Source organism: Sebastes fasciatus, chromosome 11 (assembly GCF_043250625.1).
Source record: "Sebastes fasciatus isolate fSebFas1 chromosome 11, fSebFas1.pri, whole genome shotgun sequence".
NCBI classification, from domain to species: domain Eukaryota; kingdom Metazoa; phylum Chordata; class Actinopteri; order Perciformes; family Sebastidae; genus Sebastes; species Sebastes fasciatus.
Genome location: NC_133805.1, coordinates 26422973 through 26446512, shown reverse-complemented (window position 1 = coordinate 26446512; position 23540 = coordinate 26422973). Strand labels below are relative to the sequence as shown.

Here is a 23540-nt window from a genome sequence, read left to right as displayed (position 1 = left end):
TGTGCTTTTAATAAATATTTTCACTGTCAAATGAATAAATAAAGAGTGGTACGTCATTCATTCATTATATATTCATATTATAAATGTCAGTGTTTTCCTGTATTTTCCTATATTATCCTGTATTTTTGATGGCCTGCATTGTTTCCTGTTGTAAAGTGGATGTTGTTCCTTACATCCATCCTTTCCTCCCTGTTTTTACTTTCTTTATTGACATGGTAGTCATTATTTCCCCTGAGAGGCTGCATTTGTTGGAAACATATTGTCCCTCTTCCTGTCCTGTCAGATGGACTAACAATGTGTTAGTCTGTCTCTCAACTTTCTGACTTTCCTACCCTGTCTGTAGCATTCAACTCCCACAGGGTTCTCAACATGGTGACGGCTGAGCCAGCAGCTCACAGCTAACGATGCTAACAGCGCTAATAGTGAAAACAATAGCAACAGTGCTGACATAGTTAACCGTGTTAACCTGAGAGGGGACCAGAGGGTGGGTGCTATGCCTCTGTGACGACGGCTGTGGGTGGGACGATGTCATCAAAGAGTATAGAAGAAAAGAGACAAAACTCCTGTGTGTGTCCAGCCGCTGCCGCCATTTTGGACTGAAAAAGCTTATTATATTTATAATATTTTATTGTTCAACAGAGGCCATTTTGGTGGAATACGACAATACAATAGAAATATTTTTGTTTTACTATTGTTGGCGTCCGGTAGTTGCTTTCAGTCCAAAATGAGTAGCTTTGCTGCTGGGCGCTGAAGTTACAAACGAATGAACAATTGACTTTAATTTCTTGGCAATATACGCTCTTTGGCGTTATCAACTGTAACCGCCGTATGAGAGCAGTGCAGAGCAGTGCAGAGCAGCAGCCGTGAGCTAGTCAGTGGGGCACACTCACATGCACTAACATGCACTAACATGCAGTAAAAGCACGTGCGGCCGGCCTGGCTATGTCAACAAAGCACAGAGAAGCTCTGATTACAACACACACAGAGGGCGAGAGACTTCATTCTCTGCTCAGGTAGACATTACTCCTCTATCTTTACATAGCAAATAGTTGTTTGCCGCTATATTAATGCTCTGAATATTGTATAGAGAACCTTTAAAAAAAAACTCACAAATACAGGTACATAGTTTCATTATTTAAAAAAGCCTCAGTAATTTCCTAAAACAGCTGTTTTTTAGCAAACATTACTTTAACAGTAGTATAATAGTGCATTTTCTGAGGATTATTTTCAGGGGCGGGTTGTTACATATTTGGTGCACTAGCTAGTGTTTCTGGCAGTGTGTGTGTTCATGGTAATGAAAGATAGGAAAGATATCACCCAGTGCAACAGCGTGGCTCACGGATGTGTTTTTAATATTTTTTGGACAACAATGGAGCTCCACAACACAGAGCAATAACATATATCTGTCTGTGGATACACACACAATTCATTGTTGGTTTTGGTCTTTTTAATGGGATTTGTTGACTATGAGAAAAATATGAACCTGACTTATCCTTCAAGGACACATGTCTTATTTTTTAAGACACTGTGTCACCGGGTAAATTTACTGTGAAATATTTGCAGAGAGAATGAAGATGGAGGATTAAATACAGAGATACTGAGTTTTGTCAAATGCAATTAGCCTCTTAATTCTGTCGGCTTTGACCCTTTAACATTCTCAGATTTAATGATTTAAAAGGAAACTTAACGCTGAGGGAGGCAGTTTATTTTTGGCATTATTGGCAAAAAATCCATAATAACCTTTCAGTATATATTGTAATTCAAGTGGTAGCCCAGGGTAGGCAGTTATCTGGAAAAGGCACAAAAAATGCCTGAATTTGGAAATAAAGCCCTGTTCCTGCAGCTCTGCGGGGGCACATACTTCATACAGTAACCAGTACAACTACTAGTTATTAACTTCTAACATCATCCCGATCATCTTTATGATCCTAATGCCGTTATATAGCAGCAATTCTATGAGAACTACTGTTTTGTTTGCTTTGCAGACTTGTGGGCCTGTAAAGCCCTTTGAGATGACATACTGTGATTCGAGGCTCCAGCGAGCTACAATGTCAGTGAAGCATTTCAGAGATGGAGAGAAAATGTTGCTAATAATTTAGCCTTCTGCTCACCGCAGGCGTGGCAACACAGCGGTGAGCAGAAGGCTATTAGCTAATATTGTCAGATATTGTCAGGCTCTTTTTGATAAATTAGTTTTATTTTTGGGTTTGCTTTGCAGTGTAGGCAGTGCTGGAATAGCAACTTTTCCTTGGCCAAAGTCTCCTAGATTTTTTAAAGCCTAAAACAGAGCCATTAGGAGGTGTAGGAGTCTAGATTTCTCTCACAACACTTGAATTACAATATGCTGAAAGGTTATTATGGATTTTTTGCCCAATGATGCCAAAAATATATTGCCTACCCCAGCTTTAACAGAGGTTGATAATGGAGGGGAAGACTTGCCCTCACTTGTAATCACCTTCATATACCTGTTTTCCCCCACTCTGTCTGTGAATACCTAGCTGGACCATCTCACAGTAGCAAAATAGTGGACAAACATAACATTCTGGCTTGTGTACTTCCTTGTGATTGCAAATGTGCCGGTGCTGCTTTGTGCTCAGAATAGTGATTTTTTTTGTTGTGAATTGTGGCGTGATGTCAGGTGGCTTGTTGTTCTATGTAGAGCTGCAGGTGATGCCAGGACTGCATGTGAGGCGTAGTGGCTGATTCCAGCTCTGCCAGACCTGTTCACTCAGTCACTGGCTTTATTTTGGGGCTTAGAAGAAATCACGGGCTTCATTTCAAATTGTTCAGACATGTATTTACAAAAACCAAGAAACAGAGAAAGCTGAACACTCTTTTATTTGTTATTCATTTGAATGTAGTGAAATAGGACATATGTAGATGTATCTTTATTAGAAAATAAGTCAATCAGCATGAAAAAAAGCTTTAAAAAATGATTAATCAACTAAGAGGGGGCAGCCCTAATCTTTATAGAATAATAAAGAAAAGCAAATTAGCATTAAAAAAAAGCAGGTACATCAACAAACTGTACTATATTTAAACTCTCAGTTGAGTCAGGTGGAGCTCAGAGCTATGCCATGGCATTATCCCTCTTGGCCTGTTTCTCTAATGGGCTTAGCTAGACCCCGCCTACAGCCTGCGAAGTATTCTGTAAGACGTGATGCTGCGTCTCGTATAAATATGTCACCAACATGTTCCAGGCTAAAGAGAACACCTGGTTATGCTAGAAGGGCTCACTGAAACAGTAAGAGCTCGACAGTGTGATATAACAAAGATTAGGAATCTGAATATTTGAGAATGAGACCCATAATCAAATAGTATTGAAGGGTAAATAGACTTGAGCAGTTGTAGGAGTTAAGTGGTTCAGCCTTGAAAGATGTAATGGATGTTGGATTGATGGATTAAATGACTAAGATAAGATAAGATAAGATAAGATATTCCTTTATTAGTCCCACAGTGGGGAAATTTGCAGTGTACAGCAGCAAAGGGGATAGTGCAAAAAACAAGATGCATCAGCTAACACAGTAAAAAAAGAGCTAAACAAAGCATGTTCAAGTCAAGTCAAGTCAAACTTTATTTGTATAGCACAGTTAAAACAACTGCAGTTGACCAAAGTGCTGAATAAGCACAAATACAAATGAATACAAAGAAAACAACATTAAGAACAAAGGAAAACAATAAACATAATGTGCACATAATATCAGTAAAAGAAGGCCTGCAAAAAAGAAGATAAAGTCAAGTTGTCAAGCTCAGTTTAATCAAACAGCAGCGAGAAGAGGCGGGTTTTCAGCAGCGATTTAAATGATTCAGTAGTCTGAGCAGTTTTAATATGAACGCTGGAGTATGAAGATGCAATAGTTCTGCTAGATATGTTGGGGCCAGCCCATTTAAGACCTTAAAAACAAGCAATAGTATCTTAAAATCAATCCTAAAATAGACAGGAAGCCAGTTAATTTACAGAGTTGCCATTTCATTTGCTTGACTATCAAGTTATATTTTTCATTCTGTATTTATTATTTATTTAATTCTCATTTTCTTTTCCTTTCTTTGGTTATAGTTTACCATATTTATTCTTTTTTTTGCTTATCTAGTATGTAACTTCTAACAAAACCCTCTTGTGTAAGATTATTTTTTCTGTATGTTTTCCCCTTCCTGCATATTTTTTCTTTCCTTTCTTTAAATTCTATAAATATATATCCATCTATTATCTATACCTGCTTATCCTCTGTAGGGTCACTGAGGGCTGAGGCCTATATAATATCAAATATCACATAAAATATATGAAATTGTAACAATGTAAAAAACTTTGCGGTATAAACAATTGGAAATGAATGTGTGCAAGAAAATGGCAACAGCACTTCTCCAAGATAGTACTGTACTTACAACTAACAGAGAAGTTTGAGGTCAAGATCCTAAAAACTTGGCTTCAATCCACCAACTGTCATTCTGTTTCAGATTCAGATGTTGCTACACTCTGATTGGTACTGAAAACGACATGACATCACCTTTTTCCAACGGAGCTCCGCCCACATCGAACTGTTCGAACTTTGGCAAAAATGTTTATGTTCGTGTAGGATCCCATGAGTCGAAATAAGAGGCGGATTAACACCATATGTTTCCAGGGCCTTTAAAGCAAAACAGATACAGTATTCAACATCTTGGGTGCATAAAAACATTTTTGCATACAATATATAAAGAAGGTGGATAAAATGACATCACAATATAATGTAATCCAGCATAGTACCCATGCAATAACACTACTAGCCATGGTGTTTTTGAGGCTGTAGTTTGTAATATTGATTTATTGAATTTAATTATTATTATTCCACCTCTTTTGTTTACCGTACAAATGCAGTGAATATCAGAGAAACATGACACAATTTGAGTTTCTTGACTCATATATATACCAAGCATATATGTAGAGTATGTATTACTCCTTAGTTTATACTACAGTAGCATCTTAGTGGGGATCTGTGCATTTAACCCATTAGCTCTATTAAGTTTAAACCCATTACCACACTGACCTCTGCCTTGTAACAACTTGTTTCTGACTCCCCTCTCCCATCCACCTCTCAACACCCTCCCTTCCTGTTCCCTCGCTTTCTCTCTTTCCCCCCCCACACCGCCTCCCTCCTTCCTTCGTTCATTGAAATGCAAGCGCGAGGAATGCGGGAGGAAGGATATCACATGTGCGTGTTTGTCTTTGCATTCGGGGTTTCCGTAGCTCTCAGCACTCTGCTCTGACCAGGCCTTCTCTAACGCCTACTGCTAATGGTTGCTCAAGATGAAGTCATTGACGGAGAGTTAGGGGAAGCACGTTTCCATATTGAACAACTGATATAGAGAAGTTTGAAACAGGTTCATTTCCTCCATGAATACAGATGAGACCCAAATTGCATGAGAAAAAAAGGAAGGCCAAATGGATAGTGTTGCTGGTTTGCAAAGAAAGTGTGCAAAAAAAGGGCTTCTTCTTTGTAACAAAGGTGGTTTGCAGCATTTAAGGGTTGCTGTTTCACTGGTTTCTTGCTAGAAATGAATGTGTTGTTCTGTCTAAGGTCATCACAGGACATGACTTAAACAGAGCAGTGATGGTTTTGATACAGAACAACAAGAACAAAGAGCAAATTGTGTTTAACCTCTCATTTTATCTGTATTAAAATCTCAGTTTTTTAAATACTGTGTGATTATTGTTCCTTTGACTGATGCATCTTGTGAATTTGTTTCCCCAGATGCCTCAGGTTATTGACAGAAGCTCCGAGGGGATTGACCTGCAGTTATGGGGTCGGGTTCTTAAGGCGACGTCGGAGAAGATCCAAGTTGTAAGTGCTCCAAAGTCCATCAATCCCTCCTCTCTTCTTCTCCTCAGTCCTGCAGGATCAGAGGCACCAGTATTTTTAGCCCTGCAGGAAACTCGCCTCTTCCACTGCTCCCAGTTTGAGAACGGCTAACAGAGGAGGCTGAGTGATGGGCTCAACAATATGGGGTGTATATGTGTGCGTGGGTGTGTTAACAACCTACATGTGAACTGTACAAGTGCTGATGTGTCTTTGTAGGCTCATGTGATACGTGCGAGGGTGTGTGTGTGTCTATGTGCATTAATGTATATATCCATGCATAAATAATAATACAAATCAGAATTGAATAGAACAGAAATTGAATATAGTAAAAGAGAATACAACAAATATTGTATATAAATATAATATAATAGATATTATAGATTAATATAATAAAATAGATATTGTAGATAAATATAATATTATATATATTGTGGATACATATAATATAATAGGTATTGTAAATTAATATAATATAATTTATATTTTGGATAAATAGAATATAATAGATATTGTAGATAAATAGTAATATATACATATAATATTTAATCACGATTAATCGTATGATTGTCCGTTGTTAATCGCGATTAATCTCAAATTAATCTCACATTTTTTTATCTGCTCAAAATGTACCTTATAGGGAGATTTGTCAAGTATTTAATACTCTTATCAACATGGGAGTGGGAAAATATGCTTGCTTTATGTCATGACATGGTGATGATTCATCAGGTTTTGTAGTTTCATATGAGGCCAGTATCTTCATTCTAGCTTTAAAACTGAGCCTCAGAAAGACCCGTCGGATTTTCAAGAGGTTAATTAAAAATCGCAAGTTGCGTTAATGCGCTAAAGAAATTAGTGGCGTTAAAACCAATTTTAACATGCTATTATTGCGTTAAATTTGACAGCCCTTTTTAATACATATGAAATACAAATCAGAATCAAAAAAAGAACAGAAATGGAATATAATAGAAGAGAATACAACAAATATTGTAGAGAAATAAAATATAATTTATATTGTAGATGAATATAATATAATAGATAGTATAGACAAATAGATTGGAATATATATTGTAGAGAAATTAATATAATAGATAATGTAGATAAATAGTAATGTATATATATATATATATAAATTTATATATATATATATATATATATATATATGTATATATTGTGGTATAGTTACATACTAATTCAGACGTGCGCACACACACACACACACACACACACACACACACACACACACACACACACACAGAGAGACACAAAACCAGACAGAATGACTGGAATTGTGTTGTGCGTCTCGGCACGTTCACTGTATGTCCCAGGGGGTGGTGTGTATCCCATCATCACCTTGGGGAGGGTGTGGGGGAGAGAGAGGGTGGGGTGGAGAGGGGGGGTCGTCAAGGGGGAGAGAGACATTCCTTTGAGGTGACACATCCTGTAGGTGGGACCTTCATATCACCGTGGTGACAGAAAGGCGAGCCAAATGCTCTCATTACCTACCTCTCCTTCCCTTCAATTTATTGAGTGTGTGATGATAAATAAGAAAAGGGAGGAAAGGGGAGTCAGAGCGAAATAAGTCAAGGCTGTTTTTGAGCATGTGTGTGTGTGTGGGTGTGTGGGTAAAAGGTTGCTTTGAGTGTTGAATTTAGAAAAACAATGAGTCATTTTCATCACTGACCTCTGAGAGCAGTTTGATTATCCGTAGGTTACATTAAAAACTGTAAGGGGATTATAGAGCTATGCTAATAAAGACAAAGGGTTATGAACAAATATTCCTGGAAGAACTCAACTCCACCTAAAATCTGATCCCCTATGAGATCATCTAAAGATTTGAAATGAGATTTGAAAAATGACTCAAACATGAAACTGAAATTATTGGCAGCCTCCTTCGCTTTTTCTTCAGAAAGGAAATGATACATACCGGGGAGAAGTGCACTTGGATGAAGCTATTTTTGTTCCATCAATAGGAGGATATTTAGTCCACCCTCAGACTATCCTCGTCATGAGAGCAGAACATGTTTGCTTATCTTTCAAGCTATTGTTTTCTAGTGATCGTTTATGTTATGCTGTTTACACAGTATGAATGAATATGAAGGACATAAATGTCCCTACTCTCTGACAAAAGGTCAAATAGCTCAAAGCTAATTATTTACACATTATAGAAATACTCAACATTCATTCATCCTGTTGGAGGCAGGATGATGTTTAGCTCTGGTTGGCAACATTGATGACCAGACATTAGTCAAAGAATATGAAAGTTAAGGTTACAACTAGTCTGGGTGCCTCTGAGGGGGACACATAATAACCTAGCTAGTGTGTGTGCGTGTGTGTGTTCGTGTGTGTGTGTGTGTGTGTGTGTGTGTGTGTGTGTGTGTGTGTGTGTGTGTGTGTGTGTGTGTGTGTGTGTGTGTGTGTGTGTGTGTGTGTGTGTGTGTGTGTGTTCGTGTGTGTGTGTGTTCGTGTGTGTGTGTTCGTGTGTTCGTGTGTGTGTGTTCGTGTGTGTGTGTGTGTGTGTGTGTGTGTGTGTGTGTGTGTGTGTGTGTGTGTGTGTGTGTGTGTGTGTGTGTGTGTGTGTGTGTGTGTGTGTGTGTGTGTGTGTGCGTGCGTGCGTGCGTGCGTGCGTGCGTGCGTGCGTGCGTGCGTGCGTGCGTGCGTGCGTGCGTGCGTGCGTGCGTGCGTGCGTGTGTGTGTATGTCTCAATCTGATCTGATGCAGCCTGGCTTGTAGATGACATGTATCATATTTTTTGTAAACTAGACCAAAGTGAACTTAAAGTACTCCAAGATTTTGGGATGTTGACCCCCAAGTCAGCATGATACTTAAAAGACAAAAGCACAGACTGTTAAATCCTATTTGTGTCTCTGTTAAAGCTTCAAAGAGTTGGTAATCTCCTTCAAAAACATTTTTTTATATTAGATGAAATTCTCAATTTACATCCTGACAGCAATCAATAAATCAAATGCTAAAAATCAAACAAAAACAAAAACGTAAAGGGAAACTTAAAAAAAAAAAAACTTATCTGTGGCTGTCACAGGACTGTAATAAACCCGTCCAGTCATTTCATTCAGGCCGAATATAATGATTGGATGGATTACCTGTCTGCATGTTGGCCTGCGGACCTTAGCATTTAGCTCGAGTCCAGCCTCACAGAGCCACTAGGAGGCTGGAGATTCTCAGGCCTGTCGATAAAATGTAGAATTGGATTTTCTGTGTTAAGCTTGTATTTCCCATTTTTTAAAACTCAAAATTCAAACTGCCCTATGTTAATCAGCCATGTGACACACATAGAATAGGTGAAGGTAGAAGGCAAAACTGAACAGAAACACTCTAAGTTGTTATGAACGATGGTTTAGATCTAATGTAGGTCAACAGGGACGTTGACCACTGAGAGAATTTTTTTCATCTGGCCCTCTGTGTGACTTTTCCAGCTGATGGCGAGGGAGAGCTCTCAGGACCTCCTGAAGGCAGTGTCCTCTCTGTTTCAAGCCGGGGGTCCCGCTTCATTCACCCAGCTGATGTCAAGTGTGTCCAGTCTCTTCTGTGGATACCCAGAGGGAGGCGGCTCCAGGGTCCTGTCCTTCAACTGGTACGAGGACAACAACTACAAGGTGTTTCTGGGGGTCAACGCCACCAAGAGCTACAACTATGTCTATGACGACTCTGCCAGTAAGTGAACTGTAATAGTCTCTATAGTATATATAGTATATACTATGTAAGGGATAATGTACAGTGAGCTGGTCATTGTTGCAAAATAAAACCCGAAAGGGGGATGATTTATTTCGCAACAATTACCGTCTCTCTGTACATTATCCCGCTTTTTACACAACTACTTACTTAAGAAATCAATAATTTGACACAGAAATGGTCCTCCAGAGTCCGAGATCAGAACTGCGTCCATAGCACCGTGGGGGTCCGTGACGTTTTCCAAAGATTTAATACTTCATTTGTTTGTTTATTTGTGGAATGAACCAAATTCGGTTCAATTTTTTTTATCCAGCTGTGAGCAGCTTCTGTATTTCTGTTGTCCATTGTATTGTGGAATAATAATCTCCCACAACAGCACAATCAGCAGTCAAATTAGCATCTTTGAATATTTACATTTTCACGTTTGCAGCACTTTATATTGAAAACCTGCTTAGAATTGATAAGTGGTGTTTTTTGGTCCACCGCTTTGAAGTCACAGCTTTTTCTTACATTTCATCAGTTGTTATAGTCGACGTGAGTGCTGAACGGATCGAGTTTGACATACGAGAGTCTAAAGAAAAGAAGATCCTGCACACTGCTCCTGCTCAGCATCACAATTTATTGATTATCATAATGTTTCGGTTCCTCTGGACCTTTCATCAAGAGTGTTTTACACAATCAATATAACAGTGATCTTAAATATATAATATTCCACCCACTCTGTGGGTAATAATTGACAGCAGCATGTGTACAATCTGCCACATGAAGTTCCACATTTAAGAAAAATAACAAGAAAAGACAAACACAAAAACAAGATAGACACCACAATAAATAATTAAGTCTATTTACAGAAATTGCATATGTGATGAATGAAAACATCGGACTTGCAGCTTTCACAAGTCATTCAAAGCTATGTATTCATATGCATTGCTCGTATCTTGAGTGTACCATAAAGTAGTAGCAGTAGTAGGTCTATAAAATCCGAGGAGTTTCTAGAGCATGACATACCATGGTATCTCATCATTCAGTCCTTTGGGGGAGAGGGTTTGCAAATTAAATATCCAGTATACTTCTCTTCTATTAAGTATTCCATCAATGTTGCCAGAGGTCTCTGATGAGATGTCATTTTTGAAGTCAAACGTGAAAATGTACTGCTATTAGGTAATCTCAATAATTTCTCCTTATGGAGCTCTTGCGTTAATCAAATAAATTACATGAGAAATGGAAGATGACATCATTGATACAATGATTTCTTTCTCAGTGTGAGTGAAGTCGATACCTTTGACCGTATTATTACATTGAGCACATCCTCTGCATTTGTAGCATCCATTTGGAGGAGGTCTTAACAAGGACTGTGCTTTTTTTCACTGATTTTACATCAGCATGTACAAGGTTGTCTCTAGGATTATGTCCTCTTTGATAAGACTGTTAATGGTGATCCTTTCAAATCCATGGATATCGCTGGGTCTGATGATGATCTGTGTCAGTTGGGGGTATAGGTTGCACTAAACATAAGGGAGAGTTTCTTTTTCTGTGGGAGGATCTTTTTTTACCAATTCATTTCTTGATTTCTGTCAGGCCATATAATAGGCTTCGATGTAGGATTTTATCGCGGACTACGTTAAAGAACGCTCACAATAAGTTGATTTTAGTGAATTTCCATTATCAGGATAATCTCACATGAGTGACTTGAAAAAGGTGTCAATCTCGCTATCATGGTAGAGAAGTGAAAATTATTATTATTTAAAAAACACATGAATTATCATGTATGAATGAACAGACACACAATGTAGCAATTTTATTTATTTATTTATTATTTTGGCCAGTATAATTGTGACATAAAATTTTCATATCGTCCCATGCCTAGTCCACACACTCACTTGGATAACCCCGTTCATATCGACCAATTTGTAAAAAAAATCATCTGAAAAACTGACTTCTTGGTAGAGCTCATCTTAGGGGTATGGGGTGATAGCTGCTATTTGCAGGCAGTTTCAGGTGTTTCAATCAGTTTCTTGTCCAGGAAGTAAACTCAAAAGCATATTCCATAGCGAACTTTAAATTGGGATCTTTTTCATTGAGAAGTCTTGTAAATCTTGTAATTCATCCATGTCTCCTTCAAACAGACAAAAGATGTCATCAATGCATTGATACCATTTGAATATTTTTCAACAAATGGATGACATGGATGTGCAAATATCTCCGATAAGAGTATAAATCTCCACCATGAAGCTGTTGAATAAGCTGTTGAATAAGCACAGTGACTAATTTAGCATACATGACTGTTGTCAGTAACTTAATTGTAACTTTTTCTCTCTTTCTATATCTATTTTCTTCTTCTAATCTCACTGTTTTTGCTCTTCCTCTACCATTAGCTCCCTCCTGCAACGCCCTGATGCAGACCCTGGAGGCCAACCCTGTCACAAAAATTGTGTGGAATTCAGTGAAGCCCCTGGTGATGGGAAAGATCCTGTACACCCCCGACTCCCCTGCCGTCCACAAGATATTAAAGAGTGTAAGAGAGACCACCTCCAGCCCGACCCCTCACCTCTCTGTCTCTCTACTCACTTTTTCTCTTCCTCTAAATTTCTTTCACCACTCTACGTATCTGTTTATATGCGTCCAAACCCCCACCCTTCTTAGGAATGAGCTGACTACCAAAGCAGAGGAGGGCGGAGGGATGGGTGGGATCTACTGCAGTGTGAGGGAAGGGAACAGGAGGGGAGAATTAAACAATATAAACTGAGTGTGAGGGTGCAGCAATGAAAGAAAAAACTGTTTTTTTCTGTCTGTCACATCTCATTCAGTGGTCCTGACACAAAACAGATCTCAATTTCAAGACAAGTTTTGTTAATGAGAATTTAGCGACCTACTAAAGAAAAGAAAGAAAACAACCTAATGTGACTGTCCACTGGAGTATTGCATGAAAGTTTCAGGTTTCATGGATCTCACTTGTGCCAGCTGTCTGACAGTATTTTTTAATAAGATAATCACTTTTGAAAGTAAAACAAGAGAATCAGAATTAACAAAACTCAACTTTATTTATATAGCACCTTTCATACAATCATGCAGCCCAAAGTGCTTCACAGTCTAAGATAAAAAACAAACAAAAAAACAGCACAGACGAAAAATAGACAACAATAAATATAATGTTGCAAGACTAAAAATGACAATAAACAATAAAATGTTAAAATAAATAAAGGTCAGTAAATTGAATAGGCACAGGAGATACAAATAGTATGAAAATCAATGATAAAGACTTAAAAATTAGGGCAATAAATGACGAGGCACCTTAAGTAAAACCCAGGCTAAAAAGATATGTCTTAAGGTTTCTTTTAATAATGTCCACAGAGGTCAGGATCAGTTGTTATCAATGTTATTAGTACACGTCGACAGAATTATATGTTGATTGTGCTTCTTCACAGCTGATGTACTACCATAAAAAAATATCTATGAACTTTACATCAACGTGCATTGCCTTGATTTAGTGTTCATTTGTGTTTATGTGTGTATGCATGTGTGTGTGTGCTGCAGGCCAACACAACATTCGAGGAGTTGGAGAGGTTGCAGAACATATTGAAGGCCTGGGAGGAGATGGGACCTCAGCTCTGGGCTTTCTTCCACAACAGTGTCCAGATGAACATGATCAGGGTAGGAACACTGCACAAAACACACAGATGCAGCCATACCTGTAACAACAAAGGTGCCACCATCAATACATTTGAAAGTATTTAAAATGTAGTATTATGCTCAAATTTAACAGTGCAATAGTAGAGCAAGCCTTACTTACAACATAACCAGTGTTACAAAGCAACCAATGGTAAATATAGGTATGGACACCAATCCATGAGATGGATTTAAATCAAATTCGAGCCACAAATTCTTGAAAGTGCAGTCTATTTAAAAACTGCAGACAAACTACCCAGCTAGCTGGGTTCACTCACCATGTCCGGTGACTCCTCCAATCAAGAGTTTACCAACAACAGCTTCCAGCTAATCAGCATTTAGTTTGACCATCCTCTCAAACATTGGGTTGACATTTTGTAATTACATTAAATTAGGTGAAAGTTAATTAGGTTTATGACTTGAAACACAAAGGCCCTCTGGAGAAAAGGCCATTTAAAAAATAAGTTTTAAAAACAATGAATACAAGGTGTTTTTGCTTATAATAAATAAACAAAAATCTGACATTGAAACAAGTGAAAATTCACTTGTTAAGATTTCTTAAAATAAGATGTAATATTTAGGCATTTCAAGATAAAAATTAGATCTTGAAATTAGCTGGGAAAACTTATTTTAAGTTATATTTCACCAGTATTAGGAAGTGTTGTTTGTCATAATAAGTCTGTAATGCTCAAAAGTAGTATTTTCTCACTTTCTCAACAACACATTCAAGATGCATTGTCTATAAACAAGTCCCTATATCTTAGTAAAATGTTACTTGTTAGGTGGTTGTGTCTTATATTAAGTGCTATGAGATATTTTGACTAGTAGTTAGACAAATATACTTGGTAAGAGTTTGCTAATATGCAGCTAACTAAATGGTACTTGTTCTAGCATATGTAGTATGTCTATATAGATAGATAGATAGATAGATAGAGAGATAGAGAGATAGAGAGATAGAGAGATAGAGAGATGGAGAGATGGATAGATCGTAGAGATAGATATTAGTCCTTTCAAAAATTCATTATGTGCCATGCAGCAAACATCCGATAATAAACAGACAACAGTCAGTCTGTCATTTTTTCTATCACAATTTGTTCAACGATGCCATACTGGTAGACCATCTGCCTGAGTGTTACATGCAGTAACTCTACTTCTGTCTCAATTGCTGCAGGACACGCTGAGAAACCCGACAGTGATGCACTTCATGGACAACAGTCTGGAAGACACTGAGTTTACCACCAAACACATTCTTAACTTCCTGTACAATGGCCCAGAGGAATACAGGGAGGCGGACATGCCCAGCTTTGATTGGAGGAACATTTTCAACATCGCCGACCAGATCGTACGCATAGTCAACAAGTATGGAGAGGTAAGAAATCGAAATCTGCTGTCTGTTTTTTCTTCTTTGCCCCAGTCTTTTTTGGCCAAATGTTGCACATTCCCAGGACTAAGTGTTCAGCCTTTTTGTAAGAGCAACTCTCAGCCCTCCAGACAGGTGCATCAGTCTTCCAGGTCTGCTCCCCAGAGATTGCAGCCAGGCCCCTTTGAAACAGAGCAGGCCACTTAGCACGGCTATAGAGCTGCTCTCCCATCCTTGTAGGCTGAAAGGTGGGGAGAACAAGCCTGCTGTCACCCCCCTCCTCTGCTCTCATTGTGGAGCCAGTGATAAAGTGGAGAGTAGGTGGGAGTGAGTCACCCCCCCCCCCCCCCCCCCCCCCCCCTCCCCTATGAGCTCAATGCTGTTTTGGTGTATGGCCCCGCATTGAAACAGACCCTTGCGCCTGCAAAATAAAAGAGGGCAAATCACTCTATCCATCCTTCACGCCTTCCCTCTCTCCTCTCTTGGCTGATTTAAAGGGGGCAGGGGTTGCGGTTTTGGAGAGAGACCTATCAGTGCCGGCATCTCAATCTGTCCTTTGTCTCCAAGTTCAGCATCAAGACCCTTCAGAGCCCCACAAACAAACCCAGGCGCTTTAGCCAATTAGATATAGCTGTCAGCTAGCATTGGGCCATAGGATAGCTGCTGCGGTTAGCGTTAGGTCCTCTCTCTCCGTCAGGGGTATGTTTCTCACACTGAAGTCCCATTGGAACATGTGTATCAGTGAGGCTCTTTCTTCTCAGCCCATCTCTGAGAGAACATTATTGTGCTGTGAATGTATGGTCCCGTAAAGATGAATGGGAAGTGGTCTCCCCTCTTTCTTTGAGCGCTCTCAGGGTATTATACAGTAATGTGAATGGAGACATTAGACACGGTGTACACAGGGATGTGTGGGGGGTTAGACAGCAGCGTGTTTGTGTGTGTGTGTGTGTGTGTGTAGGGTGAGAGTTTCACATGGCAATTACGCATGTTTCATAGAGAGAGAGAGAGAGTGTGTGTGCATGTGAGAAAGTGAGTGTTGGTGTGTAAGCGTGTAGGTGTATGTGCTCATGTGTGTTTAGATACACGTGTCATTGTCTGAGTGCATGCTTTCCTGCATGTTTGTGTGTGTCGCTGCAGAATGAATGTAGTAGCTCAGATTTTCCCATGTCACCAGATCGCCTCAGTGAAAGATGGTTCTGTTAAGAGCGAATGGAAATTCACATAACTACACACAAAATTATCAATCTGGCAAAGCTTCATTTGAAACTTTTCTGTTGCTGATACAATACCTGAGAGACCCCAAATTATACTTTTTTCAGTACACTAATACCCTAATATAAACATATTTTTCTACAAGGCCTTTCTTTCATTAATTTTTTTTTTTAGATTACAGCACATTAGCATTAATTAAAATTAATTTGATACATATGTCTATATATTCTTGGTAATGCTTAATTGGTTAATAAGGCAAGATAAAACGTTATTGATCCCAGTGGGGAAATCATTTTTTGCAGGACAGCAATAGCACAGATGAGTAAAGAAAGTAAAAGAAAAAAATAATGTGAGTTATATAAAAGTAAAAGAAAAATAGAATAAAAATAGAAACTATACAGGAGCATAATAGGGACAAAAATTACAAGGTAAAGTGACTGTGGTTTGGTTAAAGTAACAGTAGTGTGATTACTAGCAGCAACACGTGTACATGAAATGCTTAAGCAATGGTAATAGTACTATAAATTGTTATTGTTATTACTATAAATTGCTGGCAGCAAAAAACAAGCAGTTACATAAGAACTTTGGCTAAATAAAATAAATTCAGTGGAAATAAGTAAACAAGACTTACGATTAGAGGTCGACCGATAGTGGATTTTTAAAGGCCGATATAACAACGATAGTTTGGAGCAGGAAGCCGATATGCGATTAATCGGCCGATATCTTCTTTACTTCTGCAGCAGTCTAGTCGGCTACTTTTGCATACACCGTTTTTAATAAATCATTTTTTGTCACTCCAAATTTAATATTTATTTATTTACAATGGGCGATGCGCTCTTCTGTGGCTTACAGTATGACTGGCCAGGATTACTTCTGTTGCGTGTCTCATACATTGTTAAATGCCACTCTTGCAAGCAATTAATGTTCATGCATATTCCCAGAGTAAGGAGGATCCTTAAGTGTGCAATGTCATTTCAAGAATGGATAGTTACGTAGCTGGATTATTTGGAAGAGAGAACGCCAAATTGGTACAGTAAGCAAGTTAAAGTAACAGTGAACGATTTATTTTCCTCCCTGTCTGCCTGTCTTGTATCTGGGACAAAGAGCTGATAGTGTCGCGTTAGATATTCGAGAGATAACTTTTTTCTCTACCTTGACTTTGTGTATGGATCCTCCATGCAAAAAGGTGATTTACGTCCCTGCGTGACTGGTGGCGGCTGTACAGCCATCGGCCACAATCAGAGCTCAGTTCCGCCAATAACAATAGTTTGAAAAAAACGTCCTCAGTCTGCCTCTACTTGTAATATGACCAAGCATTCAATGCCATCTTTACTTGACGGCTGTAAATAATAAAATACACATTTTGATCCGGACTTAAAAAGTATTGAGGTTCAATACTCAGCTCCACCTGTCAGCTGTGTCCACATGAAGCAAATGACACATGCACCTAATCTAATACAAAATCAAATTAGACCTGGACACGCACCTAGAGAACATCATCATATGTCTTTAGATCATCACTCCTGGCTCAAACAGCATGTGGAAGAACATTACAGTTCAAAAGGCATCCTATCTAACTGTTGTAGTGTACAACTTCAAACCCACAATTCTCTTTTCTCCCCTGATTATTATAGTGCATCAAGCTGGATAAGTTTGTGGCTTACACAGATGAGTCCCAGATGACCCATCAGGCCTTGTACCTGCTGGAGGAGAACAAGTTTTGGGCCGGCGTGGTCTTCATGGACATGTATCCCTGGACCACCAGCGTACCCCCGCATGTCAAGTACAAGATCCGCATGGACATTGACGCAGTTGAGCGCACCAACAAGATCAAAGACAGGTCAGTGGCAGCTGTGTGGACTGATGTTTTGTTGACTACTTTTGACTCCTTATCACAGGTTGTATATGATTTTTGAGCAGTTTTTTTTCCTTCTAACCTCAGATTGATTCATTTTTTTGAGACCTGAAAAGGTAAAACAGTCATGTATTTCTCAAGAAATAAATAGAGAGAAGTCAGAAAGATTAATATATTTGTGTAGCAGAACATGTTTTTTCTTTCCTATCCACTTAATTGCGCTGTGAATACAGATACAGATCCCCAATCCTTTAAGAGCCGTGGTTTCCAAACCATTGGCTGAGGCTAATTTATCACACACAAATTTGGGGTAAAAACATTTAAAAAAGGCTAATCATAGGCACTTTCTAATACATCATTGCAGTTGACTGGTAAACATACACACAGGGGTTAAGTAGGGTCCGACCGGTAACATTTAGACTACCAAATCACCCTGACAACCCACCATTCCTTCATTTTTTCCATGTTGTTACTGCCGTATTAATGAGGCAATTTATATGGATCTGTCACATTCCTCAAAGGAGGAAAAGAGAACCCTCTCCAGCTGGCCTCAATGTGTTTTCCAGAGTCTCTTGGTGGTTCCACATTAACTCGATACCTGCCCTTTCATCCTCCCATGTGAGCCTCATGCATGCATTTTCCTTTCCCTTTGATCCCCCATTCATAAACAGGCTGTATGTCAATAGCCCCCGGGGTGACCAAAATGTGTTAGCTGTTTACAGCACAACAACAGGCTGTAATGGACCCAGTGGGAGTCCTGCCTCTATACAATTGAATAATCAGATTGTAAAAGGGCTTTGCCTCGGACTTATCCGCTTAAGTAGAAGCAGTGTACATGTGGTGTGTGTGTGTGTGGCTTTAAAGACTGTGGCTTCAGGATGTGTTTTTATGACAATGTGTGGATACTGTGATTGTTATTATTTCTTACAACAACCAAAAAATGTTTGAATAAATTGTTTAACCGTTTGTGTGATGAATGATCTTGTGGCCTTATTTGAACCAATACGATCCTCTAGTCATTCACTCTCTGTGTCCTCTTCTCAGGTACTGGGACCCAGGCCCCAGAGCAGACCCCATGGAGGACCAGAGGTACATCTGGGGAGGCTTCGCCTACCTGCAGGACATGATTGAACACGGCATTATCAAGCTTCACACGGGCAAAGACTGGCCGCTCGGGGTCTACATCCAGCAGATGCCGTATCCGTGCTACGTAGATGACCTGTGAGTGAAACCAAAGCTAAATAAAATCCTGCACACTGTCTCACTAACAGCTGGTTTATTTAGGTAATACAACATTTCCCTTTAACAAAAACGTCATCAGGGATATAGATATTGATTCAATAAATCCACCACAAGTAAACAAGACAGTGTTTTTTCACTTTTATTCAAGCCATGATTTTTTAAAAACTGCGTCATTTATTCTGTTCCCACAGTGAAGGACCCCCTGATATTCACACTGTTTTGTTTGAATGTATGTTGAGTTGTAAATGACAACATTCAGAGCACATTTGTGCATGTGACGTTGTAATTTAATGATAGATTTATTGATTGACTCTCTAACTCACTGATCAACTGCTCAACAATCTTTCTCCAGAAACCCTCACTCCACCTTAAAAGGGATATTTCAGGTGTTTTGAAGTGGGGTTGTATGAGGTACTTATCCATAGTCAGTGTATTACCTACAGGAGATGACAGTTTGCACGCCCCCAGTTTGGAGAAACAGACAGGAGTTACAGCACGGAAGCAAAGCAATGTACTGCTGTGGACGGGGCTGGCAGCAAAACATATTTTAGACACATAAAAGAAAAGCCCTCCTGAAAAATTCAATATCTGTTTAATGTTTAAGATTTTCACCTCGTTATCTTGTCTTCAGACATCCCTTTCCGAGAGGGAACTGAGCTTAAAGCGAAACTTATCTATGCTCGCTTCAAAGCAGCCAATCTCTGTTGACAAATCCAATATAGATAAGTTTCACTTTCAGTTCAGTTCCCCATTGAAAAATATTCTGAATATAGCGTACACTTAAACTGATATTGATTTTTCCTAGGTGAGCCTTTCTTTTTTAGATGGCTAAAATACGTTTTTCTGCCGTCCCCGTCCACAGCACTGTATTGTTTTGCTCCAGTGTTGGTGCTCCTGTCTGTTTCTCGATGCTGGGGGCACGCCGACCGTCATCTACTGTACGTAATACACTGACTATGGATAAGTACCTCATACAACCCACTTCATAACAGCCAAACTATTCTTTTAAGTTACCAGGCAAACAAAGAATGTTATTGTTTTTTGGAAGTTTGTTTTCAACCTATTCATCTCAGTGTCCACAGGTTGGATTCCTTAGGGAAGCGGGGCAGCAGCATAAATTATTTTCTGTCAAAGCGTTATTTTTGATATCACCACTGGGTGGCACCAAAGTCAGAAATGTTCTAATCTTATGTACAATCTTTCTCCTTTAAACTCACATTTTCTGACAAGTCTTTCGCACAATATTATTACTAAAACAGAAGAAACTGAAATAATTTAGAGGTTAATATCCCTGTATATAAATATTGAGAACAGCAGCAGATCATCAAATGCATTATTTCCATGGGTTTAATGAGGTTTCTCAACCTAGTTTTGGGGTCACATCTTTACTTCCTCTCTTCTCCTCCAGCTTCATGATCACACTGAACCGCTGCTTCCCCATGTTCATGGTGCTGGCCTGGATCTACTCTGTGTCCATGACTGTGAAGAGCATTGTGCTAGAGAAGGAGCTGCGCCTCAAGGAGACTCTCAAAGCCATGGGGGTCAACAACGGAGTCATCTGGTACACGTGTTTCATCGACAGCTTCGTCATGATGACGGCGAGCACGGCGCTGCTCACCTCCATCATCATGGTGAGAAAACAGGATGGAGAAGGTGGAAGATGTTGATAGAGCAACTAGGGTCAAGTTGTATTTGCTGGTGTGGGGGGTTAATGTTTTGTAGCGTGCAACAGTGCCCTCTTGTGGATGATTTTAAAAAGCTCTATTTGTGGAGAGAAATGTTTTACTGGCATTGGCTCTGTGTTTGTTTACAGCTGTGTTTTAAGTGATCTCAATATAATCCTACACTATATATCTTTGTTTTTCTCTCAGGGTGGAAAGGTGCTGAATTACAGCAATCCTGTCCTTGTCTTCTTTTTCCTGCTGACTTTCACCGTCGCCACCATCATGCAGTGTTTCCTGATGAGCGTGTTCTTCAACAAGGCCAACCTGGCAGCCGCCTGCAGCGGCATCATCTACTTCACCCTCTATCTGCCGCATATCCTCTGCTTCGCCTGGCAGGACCGCATCACCACGAAAATGAAGATGGCTGCTGTATGTCTATTTTCATTATATGACACATTTTACAAATACAGAAAAATTCATGGAAAATATTTTAAGGACAAGCATTTGCAAGTAGGGAGTATTTAATCCAATTTCATGTTTTTAAAGGAGATCACACATCTTCATATAACTAACTTTCATCAAAAGTCAGCAGGGATAACTGATCAATTTCAGACATTTGCAATAACATTTCTTTATGTAGATATTCTGCACCACGTGTCAGTGAATCAAGTGTAGATAATTCTTGCATCCCCCTGCCTCTCTAGAGCTTGTTGTCTCCAGTAGCCTTTGGCTTCGGGACAGAGTACCTGTCGCGGTATGAGGAGCAGGGTTTGGGTCTGCAGTGGGACAACATCATGACCAGTCCGTTAGAGAAGGACACCTACTCCTTCCTCACCTCTATCTTCATGATGGTGTTTGATGCCGTCCTCTACGCCGTCCTGGCCTGGTATCTGGATAATGTCTTCCCAGGTTGGGCTGCTAATATATTTGCATGATTTACTTCACCGCTTTATAGGTAGTACAAGGTTATTACACTGAGGATTATATCACATTTCTCCTTCACAGGACAGTATGGCATTGGTCGACGATTCTACTTCCCATTCCAGCCCTCATACTGGCGAACACCCACACCCTCAGACACAGAAACGGCTGGTCAAGGTTAGTGTCACTGACTCTAAAGTCTCTTACATGCGACAGTCATAAGCCCTGTGACTGGAGGTTTGTCGCTCAGCTTTGCAAGTAAAAGCTGAGTGGGAGAAGTGCCCTTATTATTTGCCAAAAAAAATAATTGCTCCCCGGCAAAGCTTCTAATTCCCGCTGGAAGATTATGGTTGTATTGGAAAGGTCAACATAAGGTATATAATGAGTCAAGACGCCCACGGGAAAGATTTTCTCCCTTGCCTCCTTCAGCACTCCTGGAGCAGCAAATGAGTCAGCATCTTGGTAGACAACAGTTTAGTAGAGTGCACTTTCACCAGCACAGGGTCTGAAACCAGAGGAATGTTGCATAAAAATAGACCTAGTCTTTGTCTTAAATGCAGACTTGTTATAGACATTTGAATTTACCTGTTGCATAAAGCTTTCCTATGAGTGACTAATGTAAGACTGACTGGAGATCGTACATCCATGACTTGTCGCGCAATGCATTTTGGGTGAAATAAGACACTTCACAGAAGAGAAAAAAATGGCGTATGCAACAACACCAAGCGTGGGAGAAAATAACAGAAAAGGGAAAAAGCATAAAACCAAGGGTCGTTAGAACCATTAAAGATGTTCAGAAACAATTCAAAAATATGGTACAAGAATCCAAAAAGTGATGGACAACAGTTGAAATAATTAGCCAAAAGTCAGCTAAAAGTAATGGATAAACAGTTGAAATAGTTAGATCTCATCTCATAGCAAGCAGTAATAAGCAAAATAAAAACATGCAAGCAGGGTGCAAGTTTACATATAAATAAAAGCCATGTAACTGCACGTTGAGAGTGGTTGACATTTCACACTGATGGCATGAATCTGTAAGAAACACTGTTACCGTCACAAGCAACATACACTTAAGCACCACACTGTAGTCGACTGTGAGAGGGGAACTTTCCACATGTGCTAGAGAAAACTTTACCAAACACATCTCCTAACCATAAAGTGACTCTGTGATCTGTCTTCTTCAGATCCGGAGAAACCTGAACCAGACAACGTGGAGAAGGACGCTGAGAGCAGGGGCACACCGGAGACATACACCTGTAATGGTTCAGCCAGCAGGAAAGCCTGTAAGCACCAACGTAAGAGGGATCAGCTGGAGAGAGAGAGGGAGCTGCGGAGACGACAAGAGGAACCTCCAACCCAGGAGGAGGAGTGTCAGGAATCAGGGACCGAAGGTGAGGACACCAATACAGAGCTGAAGCCTGAGAGCAAGCAGTAACTGAAAGAAGGACTGACGGGAGAGTGGAAAGTGACACCAAACTGAGGACATCTGGTGGGCAGGCAGGGTAACACACCACACCCAGATATGCAAGACAGAAAAGGAACAGCACAGATAAGAGACGAGGGAAAACGTGTGGTTGCATCCACACTCTATTGCTGGGAGACTGCAAGATGGATTTTGCATGTGAAAATTTAAGTAAAATAGGAGTTTCTAGGTTTCTGGACAATATTTATCAGAGTCAAATGTGATAGAATCTTCAAACCTTTCTATTGTTAACTATACCAGTCCTCAGTTAAGGAATATTTGATGCCATTAGTTATGTGAAATACCCATAATTGGTTGACTAAAACATTTTTTTTGTTTTTATGTGGTTTTTGATTCACAATCTTTTCATTTCTATTGACTATTGTGTGATCCATTATATAATTTAAATGCATTTAAAAAGCGTTAACCCAGTCTTTTTGTTTCTCCATGCAGGTCAGTTGTTCTTTGAGCCCGACCCCGTGGGCCTGGTGTTGGGGGTGGAGATTGAGGACCTGGTGAAGGTGTTTGATGGAAGTTCCCGTCCAGCTGTTGACTGTCTCAACATCAATTTCTATGAAGGCCAGATCACATCCTTCTTGGGGCACAACGGGGCTGGAAAAACCACCACTATGTA

The 23540-nt window shown here is 39.7% G+C and overlaps 1 protein-coding gene across 3 annotated transcripts in view; it reads left to right on the top strand.

Moving 5' to 3' along the window:
* LOC141777546 (retinal-specific phospholipid-transporting ATPase ABCA4-like) overlaps positions 1-23540 on the top strand; it is a 54527-nt gene that overhangs the window by 6069 nt on the left and 24918 nt on the right. For all 3 annotated transcript variants that reach the window (XM_074651899.1, XM_074651900.1, XM_074651898.1), the window contains exons 8-20: positions 5730-5819; positions 9269-9506; positions 11900-12039; positions 13059-13175; positions 14362-14559; positions 17397-17602; positions 18662-18838; positions 20268-20490; positions 20731-20952; positions 21228-21432; positions 21529-21621; positions 22629-22835; positions 23360-23537. In XM_074651899.1, the coding sequence (XP_074508000.1) occupies positions 5730-5819; positions 9269-9506; positions 11900-12039; positions 13059-13175; positions 14362-14559; positions 17397-17602; positions 18662-18838; positions 20268-20490; positions 20731-20952; positions 21228-21432; positions 21529-21621; positions 22629-22835; positions 23360-23537 (2294 nt within the window). The remainder of the gene's footprint in view (positions 1-5729; positions 5820-9268; positions 9507-11899; positions 12040-13058; positions 13176-14361; positions 14560-17396; positions 17603-18661; positions 18839-20267; positions 20491-20730; positions 20953-21227; positions 21433-21528; positions 21622-22628; positions 22836-23359; positions 23538-23540) is intronic.